A 16545-nucleotide genomic window follows, 5' to 3' on the forward strand; every position below is an offset into this window, starting at 1 on the left:
GGCTCCAGGTCATGGGTGGTCAAACAGCCCTGGTATTCTGGAAAGCAACAGTGGTTCTCCATCTTTTTCCAACCCAAAGGACAAACCAGGACCTTTGTCCTGCACCCTGGAGCGGGGTCCCACCACTGCCTTCAGAACGTGTCAGCACTTTCTCCCTCCTATCCAGCATTGCCTGGCCAGAAGTGTCCTGTGGGCAGCCCGGCCTCTTTGTCCTTTCTAGGCCTCTTTAAGGCAGTTAGGTATCAGTGGGCACATTTTGCAGTTCCTAGGCCTTGTGTGCTTTTCATAAATCTGTGTGCCACACATTCTTTTTCCTTCGCTAATAATGCTCTCTTCTCTCCCCTGACCACTTCCTTCCAAGCTCAATTCAGATGTCTCCTCTCTTGCAGCCTTGCTCAGGTAACTTCTTCTACTGTACTCCTGCTACACCTTGCATATCTCTCTAGTCTGCCATTTATCACACACTAGTCACTTACTCAAAAACTCACTGCACAGTAGAGACCAGGATACAGTGGAAGCAGCCAATTGCAATGCCATGTGATAGGCCATCATGGTCATTATCTTTTTATATGTGAGCCTCCTCCCCATGTCCTTCCACCTATCTCCTAGCCTTACAACCTGTCTATTCACCGAAAACACAGCTTTCCCTAGTAGTCATCCAATAGAGTGCTCATTCTGTCCCGCCACGGGAGACAAATAAAGCCAAGTGAGTTTCTGTCTCCTTAGATCATTTCCAGACCATGACTCTCTCCCCTGCTCCTTTGGAACTGACCCCTGCCTTTGTCATCTGCAGTCTCCCAGCCACTCCTCTTTATCCACCGAAGACTGTCACTTAACCCCATTCTCCCCTTTCCAGACCAGGTGAGATCATTTACTCACTCTCTTAACAATACTCTCAATTCCTTGTCCCATTGTCCTTCCATTAACATTCACTCAGAAAAACCGCAGCCCTGGGTTTGAACCCAGTCCATCTCAAGGAGAGCACTGACTCGAATCTGTCTGTGGCACCAGGGCTGCATGGTCTTCCACTCTGAGCCCCCTACATTGCCTAGCAGGCCTCTGCTTTTCTTACTTCTGATCACTTCATTCATCACAGCCCCTTTATCAGACCTCCATTCTTCTCTAACTTCCAGGTTTTCCCCACCCACACCTTATTTTTTTGGCAAATAACCTTATTTCCTGTTTCACCAAGGCCAGTGGACAGGCATGCTCTCAACATCTTACTGCCCCAGGGTAACTTATAATGAGGATGAGTTACCCTTTTTTCTAGCTAAGGCCCATGCAGTCCTTTCTTGCCTCTTCAGGCTACCATCGACTTCCTGTCCTGCGCCTGCAGCCTCTCCTCTGGGCTCTTGCCCATCAGCATTCTGCTGTGCACAGTATTCTTTTTTTTCTTTTCTTTTTTCTTTTTTTTTTGGTATAGCAAAGGTGGAAATTTTTTGAAGAACAAGTACAGATTCCCATGTGGGGAATGGGAAAGAATCTCACAGCACAGACTCCCACATGGAGAAGGGGAAAGGGTCCCACAGAACAGACTCCCACGGGAGGGGGAAGAGTACCCCCAGTACTCCTTTTTGAAAGCAAACTGTTCCTTGAGCATACAGCCTGTCTCACCCCATTCATCTCTTTCCTCTCATCATAGCCAAATCTCTTAAAAAATATTCTCTGTATTCACTGTCTTTACTTCTCCCATCTCACTACAACCTCTTTTCCACCCCCACCCCACCAGAGAGCTACCAGTGACTTCTTTGTTGCCAAATAGTCACACTTTACTGTTCCATCTTCTTTGTCCACTAGGCAACATCTCACATTTTGTGTTTGTTCTCCTCTTCAAACATTCTTTTCTTTGGCACCTCCATTCTCAGTTGTGGGGGAGGGTACAGGAAAGGACAATGGGAATGCCAAATTCACCACATTTGCCACCTTCCTCTCTGCCCTCTTTTCTGTCTTCTTTGTGAGCTCCTCTTCTTCTATCTGACCTTCCTGCTTGAGGACACATCCCTGGGAAAGAGAAGCCATCTAGATAGTGTTGCCTCCCTGTATGGTCTGGACACTTGTTTCCCCCTGCACTTCACACTGATGTCCACTACTGCTACCAGGCACCTCCTCACGACATTCCACAGGTACTAAAACTCAGTACATCCAAAACAGCCTATCTTTCTCCAAGAGGCCTGCTCCTCCTCCTCCATTGTCTGTTTAGTTGGATGCACCACTCTCCACCCAGCTGCCTGAATCAGAACCTGGGTGCCATCTTGGGAGGAATGCATTGTGGTGATTGAGGGCAGTGGGCCTTGGAATTGGACCTCAGTTTGAAACCTGGCTCTGCCACCCTTGCTGTATGACCTTGGGCAAATCACTTAACCTTCCAGCCTCAGTTTCTTCATCAAAAAAATGAGAAGAACAGTAGAACCTAACTCAGATTATTGCAAGGATGAAATGGAGTGATGCACAGAAAAGGTTCAGCACAGTGAACAATTGGTCATTGTAGCCGCTGTGTCAGAAAGGTGGTTGTCAGGGTTGTTTTCGTGACTCATCTCATTCTCCCCACCCATCACTGAGAGTCCTGGCCATGCTACCTCCCAAGTAGCTCAAACCATCCACTTCTCTCCACCTGTTGTCACTACTTAAAAATGGCTGAATGTGGCCGCAGGATCGAACCCAAACTCAAGCATGGCCTCCAGGACTCTTCAGGATCTAGCCCCTGCTTAGCTTGCCAGCTTCACCTCTTTCCCTCTGGCCTTCCTGCCCAGCTCCACCCTACCTACCCCCAAAAGAAATCTGGGCTCCAGCTGTACCTCTGAGTGGTTTGCACTCCCTAAAGATTTTGGGTTTTTCAATTTCCCAGCCTTTCTGCTTGTCTTCTGTCAGGACAGTGCTTGTCTCACTCCAGGATAATCCTCCTCACCTTCATGCTCAGGGAGATACCACTGCCCCTGGAAAGCATTCCCTGATGGCCCAGTCTGGGTTCCTAGAGCACCCTGTGCTTTTTTCCCCATAGCTCTTGTCACTGTTACTCAGAAAGTCACTGTCACTCAGAATTAAACAGCCTGTTTGCTGTGTGTCCATCTCTCTAAGCACATCAAGTCAACAAGCAGAGACTCTCTTCTGCACAACTGTATTCTCAGAGCCCAGTCTAGTGCCTCAGAGTCGATGGTCATGAAATGATTGTCAAACAGGACTGAAAAAACACAAGAACTGCAGATCTCAGCTGGATGTGCTGTCTCAACTCTGCCACTTACTAGCCATGTAACCTTGAGCCAGTTCCTTATTCTTTCCAAAGTCAAGTGCCCTCATCTGTAAATTGAGGACAATGATGCAACAAGGGCAGTTGTGAGGATTAAATGAGACAGCCTGTGAGCTCATGGTGTCCAGCAGAAAATGTGTTTTCCGCTTCTCAGTACCAAATTGTATGCGGTTCCGTATCACTCCCTCTACACCAATTTTCAGACATTTTTGTTTAGCAGCAGAACTAACTATTCTGAAAATGAAAAGGAACTCAGTTTCTTTCTCTTTTTTTCTTTTTATTGAATTTATTGGGGTGACGCTGATTAACTAAATTATATAGGTTTCAGGTGCTCAATTCCACAACACATAATCCTGTACACTGTATTGTGTGTTCACCACCCCAAGTCAAGTCTCTTTCCATCACCATTTATCCCCTCTATATCCTCCTCTTTCTTCCTCACCCCCCTTCCCCAGAACTCAGTTTTTAACAAAAGCAAAGGTGTTCTGGTGTAGGGCAGGAGTGAAGAGAAGGGCTTTCCAATCCTTTGTGCATCCCCCATGGCTTTGAACTCCATGATACATACTGGAAACAATCCTCCAGGTTGAGCTACTCCCTCATCTGAGCACCACCGTTGTCAAGGTGTGCAGCTTTACTTGTGCCCAGGGAGAGGGACACACACCCTCTCAGGTGTCCTCATAGCAACCCTATTAAGTTTAAGTAGGTAATTTTTCTCCCAAGTTTACAAATGGGGATAATAAGGTTCAAAGAAAATAAGTGATTTGTCCAAGGTCCCACGGTTGTGGTCCTAGTTAGTTGTGGGGTCACTGTTCAAATAAGATGAGAGAATAAATAAATAAATGTGTGCCCGTTGGGGCACAGGGTCACCCTCTTTAAGTTGACTCTGAGGTGGTGGCATGTCCCCACTTTCCTTTTTCTGTTTCTTCCCCTTTAGTCCCAAATCACCTGGAAATATGTGAAATTGTGGAAGTCATTCAGCCCCTGGCACAATACCTGTCCACCACCTTTCCATAAGCCTTTGACATCTGTCTCCTATCTTCCTGTAAAAGCCTCATTGGTTCTGCTGGTGCTTTGAGTTTGGGCAGAGAGGTGGGGTGAAAGCTCACATACTTTCCTTTTCACTCTCCAGATCTGGCTCTGTCAGCACCTATTGGCAGGGTCTAGCCTCCCTGAGCCCCCTGGGCCTCACCTGGGCAAAGGGGCTACTTTTACATCTTGCCCTAGGGGCCCCATGGGGCTGTCCATTGTATGCTGTGGGGCACATTTTAGGTGTGGTCTTGATTATTTGAGGCCAACTGAGCAGTGAGTGGCCTTCCTATGGAAGCTTGGCCCTCTTCAGTGGCACCTGTATACAGCATCGGGAGGGCACACATTCTTGACCACCCAAAGCAGTCTGATCTACCATGTCAGTCTCACAGCCCCACATGTTCCTTCCTGAAAGATCCGTATGATGGCATAGCTTTTTTCCCCTACAACCTGCAGAATTGGAAGGAATGCCTCTATAACAGCTATCTTCCTCACATCTGTCCCCACTTTGGTCTTGATTCCAAAATTATTGTCCTCATTTTGCACATGAGTCCATTGAGACTCAGCAAATAAGTGGATTGCTCAAGCTCAGGCCTGGAAGGCAAGATTCAGTGAACTATGTTCCTACCCCTTTGAGTCCAGCCTTCTTAGGCCCTAGGACTGACACTGGGGTTCTGGGTGAACAAGCTGTAAAAACCTTGCCCTCTGGGTCTAACTGCCTCCACCCCCAGGATGTATACCTGTCTGATTGCACTTCATCTTTACTCCTGCAGGGTGGGAAAGCAGGCCAGGATTTCGAGGTCCTGCTTCTAGCCAATCAGTGGCAGAGCTGGGCCCAGGCTGGTGTGTCAAGTGTCATGTTGTGCCTGGTAGCTGCCAGGCCCCTGCTGAAACTGCCTCTTGTATTGGCAGGAAAAGGAGAAAGCCCAGTTGGCAGCAGAATCTCTAAAGCAGGTGAATCGTGGTGTTTCTGGAAGCCAGGAGCTGAGGCCTGCCAGGGAGAGGTTTTTGGAGTGGCCTGACCAGGAGCTGGATCGGGTCAACAGCTTCCTGAGCAGCCGTCTGCAGGAGATCAAGAACACTGTCAAGGACTCCATCCGTGCCAGCTTCAGTGTGTGTGAGCTCAGCATGGACAGCAATGGCTTCTCTAAGGAGAGGGCTGCTGAGCCAGAGACCCAGAGTCTACCCCCCTTGAACCTCAGTGGCTCCTCAGGGCACCGGCCTGACATCAACCTTGACCTGTCCCCTTTGACTTTGGGCTCCCCTCAGAACCACATGTTACAAGCTCCAAGCGAGTCAGCCCCACAGTGGGCAGAAATGAGAAGCCCCCAACCACTATGGACAGAGGTGAGGGGCCCTCCTCCTGGTATCATCCCAGAGAATGGGCTAGTGAGGAGACTCAACACCGTGCCCAACCTGTCCCGGGTGATCTGGGTCAAAACACCCAAGCCAGGCAACACCAGCTCTGAGGAGCCAAACCCAAAGGAAGTCCCTAGTAGCAAGCAGGAGCTGCCTGACCCTGTGGCCTCAGGTGGGAAGCCGCGGAAAGGCAAGAGACAGGGTGGTCAGGCTAAGAAGAGTGAGGCGACTCTAGCCCCCAGGTCCTCAGCCAGCCTGGAGGCTCCCGGTGCTAAGGGCCAGACCTCCAGCCCCAAGCAGCCAGGCAAGACCCTGGAACCTCCCAAAGTGGGCTGCTGTGCTGAGGCCGGAGAGGGGAGCCCAGGAAACCGGCCAGAACCAGGCTGGGCTAGCAGCCCAAAAGCTGACAAGGAGAAGGGCAGCTCTTGGCGAAACTGGCCAGGTGAGGCCAAGGCACGACCTCTGCAACAGGAGTTTGTGCAGCCCTCAGGCCCAGCAAGGCCACAGAGCTTGCCGCAGGGCAAGGGCCGCAGCCGCCGAAGCCGCAACAAGCAGGAAAAGTCGGCCTCCTCCTTGGGTGAGTGCACCAGGAACAGTGGCTGGCCCCCACCCTGCCAGCCCACGGGGTGGAGGGCAGTCCTCGTGTGTGGGCAGCACTGACCCAGAGGCCTGGCTGTGGGCACTGAGCCCTCCTGGCTGTGTCTTCCTAGACGATGTGTTCCTGCCCAAGGACATGGATGGGGTGGAGATGGATGAGACTGACCGGGAGGTGGAATACTTCAAGAGGTAGGTGTGGGGCCTCCTGCTGTCCCGCCCGCACCCAGGCCTTTAAGAAAGGGCCTCCCTCAGCCCTGAGCCCTGGGATGAAAAGCCTCTCCAGCCCTCCTGGCTTTCCCCACAGTCTCCACACTAAAGAAGCCACCTGGCAGGATGGGGCATCTAGCAAGCTGCAAGGGACTGAATGAAGAAGGTGTTCGTGTCAGATCCCAAGAACCAGGCCTTTTTCCGGCTTCATTCACTTTGTTTATTCACTTGTACTTCCTCTACTCTGCCTGGACTGAGCTCTGGGGCAGAGGTGAATTAAACAGTCAAGGTGGGGAGAGAGCATAAACCCACCGTCTGGCAATAAGTGCTGCTACAGGAGTGAGTGGTGGGGGCAGCCAGAGCAGCCCTCCCAGAAGAGGTGATAACCAAGCTGAAACTTGAGGAATAGGAATGAGTGGGCCAAGGAAAACAAGGATATTTGTGACAGTGGAGTCAGCACATACAGAGATTTGAGGGTGAAAGAAACATGTCCTTAGGGGAATGGAAGGCAGCCCAGCATAGCTAGAGTAAAATACAGGGTGAGGAGGGCGTCATATACTAAGGCAGTGTCAACTCTCTTCATATCTTGTCCCCTGGGCTTGTGGGTGTTCCATCCTGATAGCCCCCAGCCAGCACAACTACCATACCTGCAAGACCCTAACGCCCAGGAGCTGGAGAGGTTGTGTAGAGCTGACCTCGCTGCTTTAGTGACCAGAACACACGGGTCTAGGAGGGGTTCAGTAGGCAGGGGAATCTTTGATTGTGCTTCTTCTGTGTCATCCCCCAAACCTGACAGATTCTGTTTGGATTCTGCAAAGCAAACACGTCAGAAAGTTGCTGTGAACTGGACCAACTTCAGCCTCAAGAAAACCACTCCCAGCACAGCTCAGTGAGGTATACAAACCCCCAAGTGTCGCGTGCACCCTCTCCTGATGCTCTGCCAGCTTCTGTCACCACCAGAACATTTCATGCTCTGAGGCACAGGGAATTGGACTGGGGGCTTGGTATCCTGGCCCCTGCACCTCCACAGTGACAGCCCAACGGGCTATGCTCTCCAGAGGCACAAGCCCTGTCTATTCTGCAACCGTTTTCCCTAGGACTGTCCTTATATTGCTCCTCCCTGGGCCAGGCCCTCCTGTGAGATCTCTTTTCCAAGACAAAAGATGCTCCCTCCCCCCATCTCCTTTGACCTTTATCCTCCAGAGCAGGCGTCTGAGCGCAGAGGCAGTGTCTCCCCTGCCTGTACCCACGAGAGCACATGCCAGAGCACTTGCTCCACATTGGCCTGGGGGAAGGGTGTGCTGCCTGCCATAGAGGGCCATGAGCTCCTTAGGGATGGTCCCACATTCCTTGAGATCTAGGATGACATTTCACATGCTGATGAACAGAACTGGGGCTCTGTTTCCTGGCAGGGTTTTAATTTTCATCCTCTGCTAGAGGTGATTGAGGAAGTCTGTGGGAGCAAAAGTAGGAGGCAACTGTTCCTCCCTCCACCTTGGACCCATGGCATGGTGGCATGGGAAGGCTACTGCTCACCATGTTGTCATGCTCTTCTGTTTTCTCAGCCCCTGCTGGGTCCAGTTTCTTCAGGTGTCCTGAGACCCCCAACTGCCAGCTGAAGGTCTACAGTTTCTTCTTCCTCCATATCCCCACCCACCTGCCCAAGACCCTCCTTGCTCCCCACCATCCTGGACCAACCAAAAGCTGAGCGGATGCCCTGCCTGGCTGGGACCCCTCAGGACCTCCACAGAGCCGCCTCCTGGTGCTATGCAGCCTCCATATTCAGAGCCCGGAGGCTGGGCTGGCCTGTGGGCCAGGGGCTGATGGTACTGCTGGCCCAACACTGCTCATTTTGTGTTTGGTTTTTTTGTTTTTGTTTGTTTGTTGTTTTTTAATTCCTTACTTTTGATACTGTGAAGATCTTTCCTGCCGAAAGATAAAACAACATTTGGACACAGAATCGGTGTGTTGGTCTTTTGCTAGCCTGGGTCAGGGGTGAGGTGAGGCATATAATCACAAGCATGGGGTCTGCCTTAGTCACTAACCATGTTAGGTATGTACTGTGTTATCAATGGCTTGGCAATGTTTCCACTTAATTCTTGCATCTGTTCTAAGTGGGACTATTAAGTGGGAAGTTTATAGATGAAACTAAAGCTAAGACAAGAAAGTGACTAGTGAACTCAGTCTGGCTGACTAGGGTTAAAGCACAGATCTCTGTGCCCTTTCCTCCTGTTGTGAGGCCTTGTATAGGAGTAGCCCCTTCCCCACACTGTCTGTTTCTCCCCTGTAAGATGGGTGAATGGGAGGAATGGGACTTGGTCTGTGGATAGCTGATGTGAGAAGGGGCTTGGGGAAAGCTTGAGGCCTTTATGGAGGGTGCACCTGTAGCCTGGGTGTTTGAGGTTGTCAGGGACAGTTTGCAGGAGGGAGGGGGGGCGGGGGAGTAGATGGAGTTTTTATAAATTGGATCTGACTTTCCAATGGGAATAAGACATGTAGCTTAAGTACTTGACAGTTAAGAGGATAAACCCTTCTGTAAAGTAAAGCAAACTATCTCCCTTCCCCATTAGATCTGCTTTGTAAATTCAAATTTTAATATAATAGGTTTGCTAAAAATGCCTCACACACCTGTTGTTACCCCCAATGTTGTTTTCTTGACCAAAATCAACTCTTTAGCTCATGTGGGGAGTGATGGAGGCAGTGGCCACACAATCACTAAGTACCTTAAAGAAGTTTTTTTTTTTTTTTTAATTGATTTCCGAGAGGAAAGGAGAGGGAAAGAGATGGAAACATCAATGATGAGAGAGCATCATCCATCTGCTGCCTCCTGCATGCCCCCTACTGGAGATCGAGCCGACAACCCAGGCATGTGCCCTTGACCAGAATCGAACCCGGCACCATTCAGTCCGCAGGCTGATGATGCTCTTATCCATTGAGCCAAACCAGCTAGGGTGACTAAGTACCTTTATGTAGTGTTGGGAGCAGGATCAGAAACTGCTCCCTCTTCCCACCCCACCCCTTCACCTGGTTGAGCCCCACCATTGGCTAGCAGTCAGTGCCAGCTTCCTCTTCTAAAGAAGTGAAACAGCATTGCCCACAGGCTCACAATTCCAGTTCCCAGGAAGTATGGACACTCCTATGAAACCTTTCTCTGTGTATTTATTACCTGTGTTCCTCTCATTCTCTAACTGTTGCACCAGCCTCCTGCCCTCAAGTTGAATTGGCACAGCTATCTAAAATTCTGCCTCACCTGGCAGATGTGGCTCCGTGAATTGAGCATTGTCCCATGCACCAAGAGTTCAATTCCCGGTCAGGGCACATGCAGGCTTGATCCCCCAGTATGGGGTGTGCAGGAGGCAGCCAATCAATGATTTTCTCATCATTGATTTTTCTAACTCCCTCTCTGAAATCAATAAAAATATATTTTAAAATAAAGACATTTTTTAAAAATAATAAAATTCTGCCTTATTTGAAAGTTGCAGGTCTGATTGAAGCAGCACTTTTCCTACAGATAAAAGACTTATGTGAGTGGCATTTTGGACCCCCTGTGCCTGGCTTCTGCCTCCAGCACTCACCCAGCCATACCTACAACCTCAGTCTCCAGCTAGGCCTGACATCCTTAGATCTCCTGACATTTGCTCACATACTTGCCTCTTCGCAGATTACCCTTCTGTCATAAATTCCTGCTTATTTTTCACATCCCAGTTGAGAAGACACTTTTACTATGAGAATCAGTTTGCTCTGCTTTTGTGATGATTCCACCGTCTTAATACTTATTAACCTCAAGACTGGTTATATTTTCTGTTTCCTCAACTAATCCATAATCTCACAAGCCAGGTTTGCATCTTGCTCATCTTTTATCTGCTTCAGCACTGCACAATCCCCAGGACACAAGGACAGCACTTACTCATCACTCCTCTCAGTCCCCAATGCCAAAATTACTGACAGTCACTGCCCTGCATGCTCTGAGCTCAGATTACCTCCTCAACCCTTGCTCTGACTGCCCCTACTCCATGTGGGCCAATTGATCTCTTTATTCCCTGGGAATCTGCACTTGCACATGGCAGATCACTCCTGCTGGACCTTCTTTCTTCCTCTCCTCCGCTCCCTGCTCTGAGATTCCACACTTCCCTGGAAGCTCTGATCCAGTCTGTCTCCTCGAAGTCGTCTCAGGTTCCCTCTGAGCTCTATTACAGCATTTACAATAATAATAGCTTACACACATATGTACAGACCCTCAGTAGAAAATCACCGTCATTAGTATTTTATTTACCACTCACTACTCTGAACATAGGTGCTCAGAAGAGGACTCCAGTCAGAGCGGCAGTGCTTGAGTCACTCCGCAAGCTCCACCCTGCCCGCTCGACCCTGCCTGCGGGGGATGGAGGTCCGGCCCCGGGGCTCCCCAACCACTAGAGGGCGCAGTGACCGCCGGCGTGCGTGCGCCATGACGTCATGCTCTGAGCGACGGTTTTCCCTAGGGGCAGCACCCCTGCCACCGGACTCGGTGTGAGCCTTTAGCTCATGCTTCAAATCCTCCCGCATCCCACAATGCTTTGCCTGATGCTTTCGCCCTCAGACCTGCCAGCTGCATTGCCACAGGGAAAACGTAGACGCCGCCCCAAAAGACAGCGGCTCAGGAGAAAGTTTGTCCCTCGGCGCGATCCGTCTCTCAGAGGTCGTTGCTAGGCGCCGACGTCTGCTTCTTTACATCTGGTTGGATCTCAGACGTAAGGCGGGTTTTACTGCTGTGGGGCGCATGCGTGCAGAAAAGGATGGAGGATTCGGAACCGGAACGGAAGGTGGGAGAAAGGCTGGGGTCCCCTGGGTGGCGAGTCGCCGTGAAGACGGGGAGGAAGGGGTTCCGGGCTTGATTCCTGGGTCTCTGCAGCGGGCTCGTACCGACGAGGCGACCGCCTCCGGAAGCCGTTCCGAGGCGGAGGAAGAGGACGACGAGGACTATGTGCCCTACGTGCCATTGCGACAGCGCCGACAGCTGCTGGTGAGGGCCGGGGTCTAAGGAGGAATGAGGGTAGGGGGTGGGTGTTTCGCAGTGGTCTGTGGAGTGAGGGGGTCTACGCGGGAGCGTGGCCTCAGGCACAACCCGAGGGACTGGCGACCTAATCTGAGGGGTAGAGCAGCTCTGCACCTCGGGGCACGATTTTCTCTCAGAAGCCAGGATCCTGCCGCAGCTCCTGGGCGCGATGCCCAGCTCTGTGTCGGGCTTGGCTCTGAGGGGCGCTGCTGGACCCTCAGCTCCAGAAGCTGCTGCAGCGAAGACGCAAGGGAGCTGCGGAGGAGGAGCAGCAGGACAGTGGCAGTGATCACCGGGGAGATGAGGACGACATCCCTCTGGGCCCTCAGTCCAATGTCAGCCTCCTGGATCAACACCAGCACCTCAAAGAGAAGGCTGAAGGTGGGCTCAGCAGGGGCGGGAGGCTCAGCTTGGTGCACTGCTTTGGTGTCTCTCTGACATTTGTCTGCTTTTCTTCTCAGCCCGCAAGGAGTCTGCCAAGGAAAAGCAGCTGAAGGAAGAAGAGAAGATCTTGGAGAGTGTGGCTGAGGGCCGAGGTATGGTTGTAGCCTGGGCAGGGAGGAAGTGGACTGAACCTCCTCCCACACAGGCATGTTATATCTCAAAGGGCCTGGCCTCTGGGAAGAAGCCAGCCCTGAGCCACATCTCTCTTCTCAGCCTTGATGTCAGTGAAGGAGATGGCCAAGGGAATCACATATGATGATCCAATCAAAACCAGGTATATCTTTATAGTCTCTGGAAAAGCAGTTACCCTTACCTGGAATAGTTTGTGGCTGAGACTGGCAGGAACATGCCAAAGGCAGCTATGCCCAGGGCCTCTCTTAACCCCTACCACCACTCACAGTTGGACACCTCCCCGTTACGTCCTGAGTATGTCTGAAGAGCGGCATGAGCGTGTACGGAAAAAATACCACATCCTGGTGGAAGGAGATGGTATCCCACCCCCCATCAAGAGCTTCAAGGAAATGAAATTTCCTGCAGGTACCTGGGGAGTGGGAGTGGCACCACACTTTGGTAGTCAAATATCTGTGAGGTTGTGTCCTAGTTCCCATTGACCTCAGCAGCTGCAGCATAGCCAGCGGGGACGGAGGGATTTGAGGAGGGGTTTCTTTAAGCTCCTTTTTCAGTTGTGCCAGCTGAAGATATTCACTATTCTGTGCCACTATGAAGCTTAATTGGACAAGTGAGGCTGGCCTTAGACAGATCTGGGTGTGAATTCTGTCTCCATTTAGCCTAGGAGCTTTGAACAGGTCTGTCTGTCAGACTTTTCTCTCCCTCTCTCTGTTTCTATGTTTCATCATTTGTAACTTGAGGGGAATGGTGGCAGTTTTACAGGCTTTGGGGCCTGATAAAGTACCTGTGAGACATGAGAGTGATGTCAGGGTTGTTTCCACAGCCATCCTGAGAGGCCTGAAGAAGAAAGGCATCCACCACCCAACGCCTATTCAGATCCAGGGTATCCCCACCATGTGAGTGTGGACCTGGGGCCCGGAGAAGGGCAGTGATGGGCAGTTCCTGTGTTCTGCTGAACTTGACCCGCAGGCCTGTCCTCTGCCAACAGTCTGTCCGGCCGTGACATGATAGGCATCGCCTTCACGGGTTCAGGCAAGACGCTGGTGTTCACTTTGCCTGTCATCATGTTCTGCCTGGAACAAGAAAAGAGATTACCTTTCTCCAAGCGTGAAGGGCCCTATGGACTCATTATCTGTCCCTCGGTAAAATAGGCTGGCCTGGAGGGCAGGGCACCAATGAGACTGTCTCCTGGTACCAGCCCCTGCCCCTGTATCTGCAGCGAGAGCTGGCCCGGCAGACCCACGGCATCCTGGAGTATTATTGCCGCTTGCTGCAGGAGGACAGCTCGCCACTCCTGCGCTGTGCGCTTTGCATCGGGGGCATGTCTGTCAAAGAGCAGATGGAGACCATCCGACAGTGAGCATAAGCACCCCTCACCCCAGGGCCTCCCCAAAGCGTCTAGATAAACTGAATGATCCTTTGCTTTAGCTATTGTGCAGATCCTTGCAGAGGCCTAATTAAAAGAGCTCCCAGTCTCATGCAGAGGTCAGCTGGGGTGGGGTGGGGATGTGATGAGGGACTGTGGGAACATAGCAAATGGAAGAAAGGCATCTGGAAAGTTAGAGGATTGGGGCATTCCAGGCAGAAGACAAAGATGGGGGGCCTGGGGTGTTCAGAAAGGTTAGGGTCATTCAGTATGTAGTCCAGCAAGGAGGCTAAGGCACTGGGCCAGGGCTGGACCCTTGCTCTTCCACACAGTGCAGTCAGACCCCAGTAGATATCACCAGTTGTCTGGGGTCACAGACAGGTCACACCCAGTCCCTGCTTGATAGGCATCCCAGCCTCAGGGAAGATACAGAACAGTTGAATTCTGGGTGCCAGTAAAGTGAGCCCTTTCCTGCCTATGGAGGGAGCTGGGGGAGTGCGGGTTGAGGCTATTTGGAGATTAAGAACAGCCCCCTCCTGGGGGCAAGAGGAATGACCCGGGAGAAGGGAAATGGCAGAGGTCAAAACATGGGTGGGAAGAGCTCCAGAATACAGATAGCATTGGCCGAGAAGGCTGCAGCCTGCTCCAGTAGTGACATATACTGAACCCTGAGCAAAGTGGTGGGAGTGATGAGGAGGGGACAGGTGAGGAGAGATGGGAAGGAGGCCAGAGTGGGGGGGGGAGTCACAGAGCCGGCCTTTAAGTAGGGCTGAGCAGGTAGCCTGACCTCACAATCTCTCTTGGTCCCAGTGGTGTGCACATGATGGTGGCCACCCCTGGGCGCCTCATGGATCTGCTGCAAAAGAAGATGGTCAGCCTAGACATCTGTCGCTACCTGGCCCTAGACGAGGCTGACCGCATGATTGACATGGGTTTCGAGGGTGACATCCGCACCATCTTCTCCTACTTCAAGGTACCTGTCCCTGCCTGGCCAGGGTACTCCTGCACCCTCGGGGCTGCCCTTCCACTGTCCCAGCTGCTTAACTTCCCCAGCCCCCATGTGTCCTCAGCCCCAGCTCTCTCTCAGGGCCAGCGACAGACCCTACTCTTCAGTGCCACCATGCCTAAGAAGATACAGAACTTTGCCAAGAGTGCCCTCGTGAAGCCTGTCACCATCAATGTGGGGCGCGCTGGGGCCGCCAGCCTAGATGTCATACAGGTGGGCAGTCTCACCACTGAGGGCTGGGTCTAACGACTCCCTTGAAGCTGATTGGAGCAGAGTGGGTGGTCCACCTTGGGGGCACTAGGAGTTCCATTCAAGCTTCAACCCTTAGTGGGAAACATTCTTAGGGTGTCCAGCCCTTGGTGCAAGAGGCTTCTAATCACCTCCTAGATGGGATTGGGGGACCCAGCCTCTGCAGCAGCACTGTGGCTGGTGAGCCTGTTCTCAGGATCACCTGACCTAGCTCCTGTGGTGGCAGGAGGTGGAATACGTGAAAGAGGAGGCCAAGATGGTGTATCTGCTCGAGTGCCTGCAAAAGACACCCCCGCCCGTGAGTGCAGCCCAGGACCTCCAAGAGGGGAGAGGGCAATGGGGCAAGATGCTGGGGAAAATTAGGGTCATTGGGTGGAGACACTCCCTGTGACTAGAGGTGGCCTTTCCGGACAGGTGCTCATCTTTGCAGAGAAGAAAGCAGATGTGGATGCCATCCATGAGTACCTGCTGCTCAAGGGGGTCGAGGCCGTGGCCATCCATGGGGGCAAAGGTCAGGATGGCATATGTGTAGGCGTGAACCTGGTGCTATAGCAGCCCTTCACCTAACCCTTTCCCTGCCTGGCTAGCTTGCCACTACTCCCCAGGCTCCTGCTGTCACCCTGACAGCTCCCGCCTGACCCTCCCCAGACCAGGAGGAACGGACCAAGGCCATCGAGGCATTCCGGGAGGGCAAGAAGGATGTTCTAGTGGCCACAGACGTAGCCTCCAAGGGCCTGGACTTCCCTGCCATCCAGCACGTCATCAATTACGACATGCCTGAGGAGATTGAGAACTACGGTGGGAGCTTGTGGGATTGGGGTGCGGGCTAGGCCCCAGACATGGGCAGTGGGCCAAAGACTGTTTCCTCTCTGCAGTGCACAGAATAGGCCGCACTGGGCGCTCAGGAAACACAGGCATCGCCACCACCTTCATCAACAAGGCCTGCGGTGAGTCTACTTCCAGGGCCACCACCGCTGTCTCCCGAGTCCTACAGGTCCTGGCTACGGGGCCCAGGGTTGGACCTAATGATTCCCCACTGCCCCCACAGATGAGTCAGTGCTGATGGACCTCAAAGCCCTGCTGCTGGAGGCCAAGCAGAAGGTGCCACCTGTGCTGCAAGTGCTGCACTGTGGGGACGAGTCCATGCTGGAGATCGGAGGTGACTGTGAAGCGGGAGGTAGTCCAGAGGGGGGCATGATAGGAACACCAGGAAACAAGTCTACACTGCACGTGAGGGGCGGGGGGGGGGGGGGGTTTGAGGGGGGGACAAGGTCTGAGGCACAGAACCTAGCCTGTCACCATGCTGATCTCCATTTCCCTATGCCCCTAGGAGAACGAGGCTGTGCCTTCTGCGGGGGCCTGGGCCATCGGATCACCGACTGCCCCAAACTTGAGGCCATGCAGACCAAACAGGTCAGCAACATCGGCCGCAAGGACTACCTGGCCCACAGCTCCATGGACTTCTAGCCGTCTGTCATCCCTCTCCAAGAGGCCTCAGTCTCTGGGTCCCAGTTGCCTCCCACACACCAGACCCTGGACACGAAGCCAGCATCCTCGGCCCAGCTGGCTTGGGCTAGGCTGGGCCTGGCTGCCTGCCCTCTGTGCCTCTGGAATTGCTTTTATTGTTCCCCTTTATCCCAGTTGCCATTAAAGCACAACCCTCTCTAGTCTCAGCCCCAGCCCTGCCTCTGTGCTTCACCTTGTCTGCCCATTACTTCCTGGCCACCTCACCCTCTGACCTCTAGAGCCCTTCTGAGGCAGACCCTGGGTCTCTCCCCAACATCTAGATGGCTAGATTGTGGCAGGAGGCATCTAGCTTTATTTATGACTTGGATGCACCACACTGGCAGACACGGCAAAATCCTTGACGGGGTTTTTGTGTC

The 16545-nt window shown here is 52.4% G+C and overlaps 2 protein-coding genes across 8 annotated transcripts in view; both read left to right on the forward strand.

Moving 5' to 3' along the window:
• The window catches only part of FAM193B (family with sequence similarity 193 member B), a 33591-nt gene extending 25198 nt beyond the window's left edge, over positions 1-8393 (forward strand). For all 5 annotated transcript variants that reach the window (XM_028149706.2, XM_028149718.2, XM_028149710.2 and 2 more), the window contains 4 exons: positions 5183-6206; positions 6340-6415; positions 7230-7327; positions 7999-8393. In XM_028149706.2, the coding sequence (XP_028005507.2) occupies positions 5183-6206; positions 6340-6415; positions 7230-7326 (1197 nt within the window). In that variant the 3' untranslated portion in view covers position 7327; positions 7999-8393. The remainder of the gene's footprint in view (positions 1-5182; positions 6207-6339; positions 6416-7229; positions 7328-7998) is intronic.
• Positions 8394-11027: 2634 nt separating this feature from the next.
• On the forward strand, positions 11028-16329 carry DDX41 (DEAD-box helicase 41). Of its 3 annotated transcripts, XM_054717772.1 has the most exons (17): positions 11028-11235; positions 11325-11435; positions 11690-11849; positions 11930-12004; positions 12126-12186; positions 12313-12449; positions 12865-12937; positions 13030-13183; positions 13261-13397; positions 14218-14380; positions 14495-14626; positions 14889-14960; positions 15077-15173; positions 15311-15460; positions 15538-15609; positions 15711-15821; positions 15993-16329. In XM_054717772.1, exons 1-17 carry the CDS (start codon positions 11209-11211, stop codon positions 16127-16129), a joined length of 1869 nt encoding a protein of 622 aa, XP_054573747.1. In that variant the 5' UTR covers positions 11028-11208; the 3' UTR covers positions 16130-16329. The 3 variants fall into 3 exon arrangements, with proteins under 3 accessions (XP_054573747.1, XP_008141367.2, XP_054573748.1); XM_008143145.3 differs by having other exon boundaries at positions 14218-14626; XM_054717773.1 differs by lacking the exon at positions 14889-14960.
• The last annotated feature ends 216 nt before the right edge of the window (positions 16330-16545 follow it).

Source organism: Eptesicus fuscus, chromosome 6 (assembly GCF_027574615.1).
Source record: "Eptesicus fuscus isolate TK198812 chromosome 6, DD_ASM_mEF_20220401, whole genome shotgun sequence".
NCBI classification, from domain to species: domain Eukaryota; kingdom Metazoa; phylum Chordata; class Mammalia; order Chiroptera; family Vespertilionidae; genus Eptesicus; species Eptesicus fuscus.

Excerpts from the sequence above, each read along its gene's own strand:
- DDX41 (XM_008143145.3), top strand. The coding sequence starts at position 11,209 with ATGGAGGATTCGGAACCGGAACGGAAG. Across the intron at positions 12,450-12,864 it reads GGAAATGAAATTTCCTGCAG|CCATCCTGAGAGGCCTGAAG; the intron begins GTACCTGGGGAG and ends TTGTTTCCACAG. Across the intron at positions 14,627-14,888 it reads CCAGCCTAGATGTCATACAG|GAGGTGGAATACGTGAAAGA; the intron begins GTGGGCAGTCTC and ends CTGTGGTGGCAG.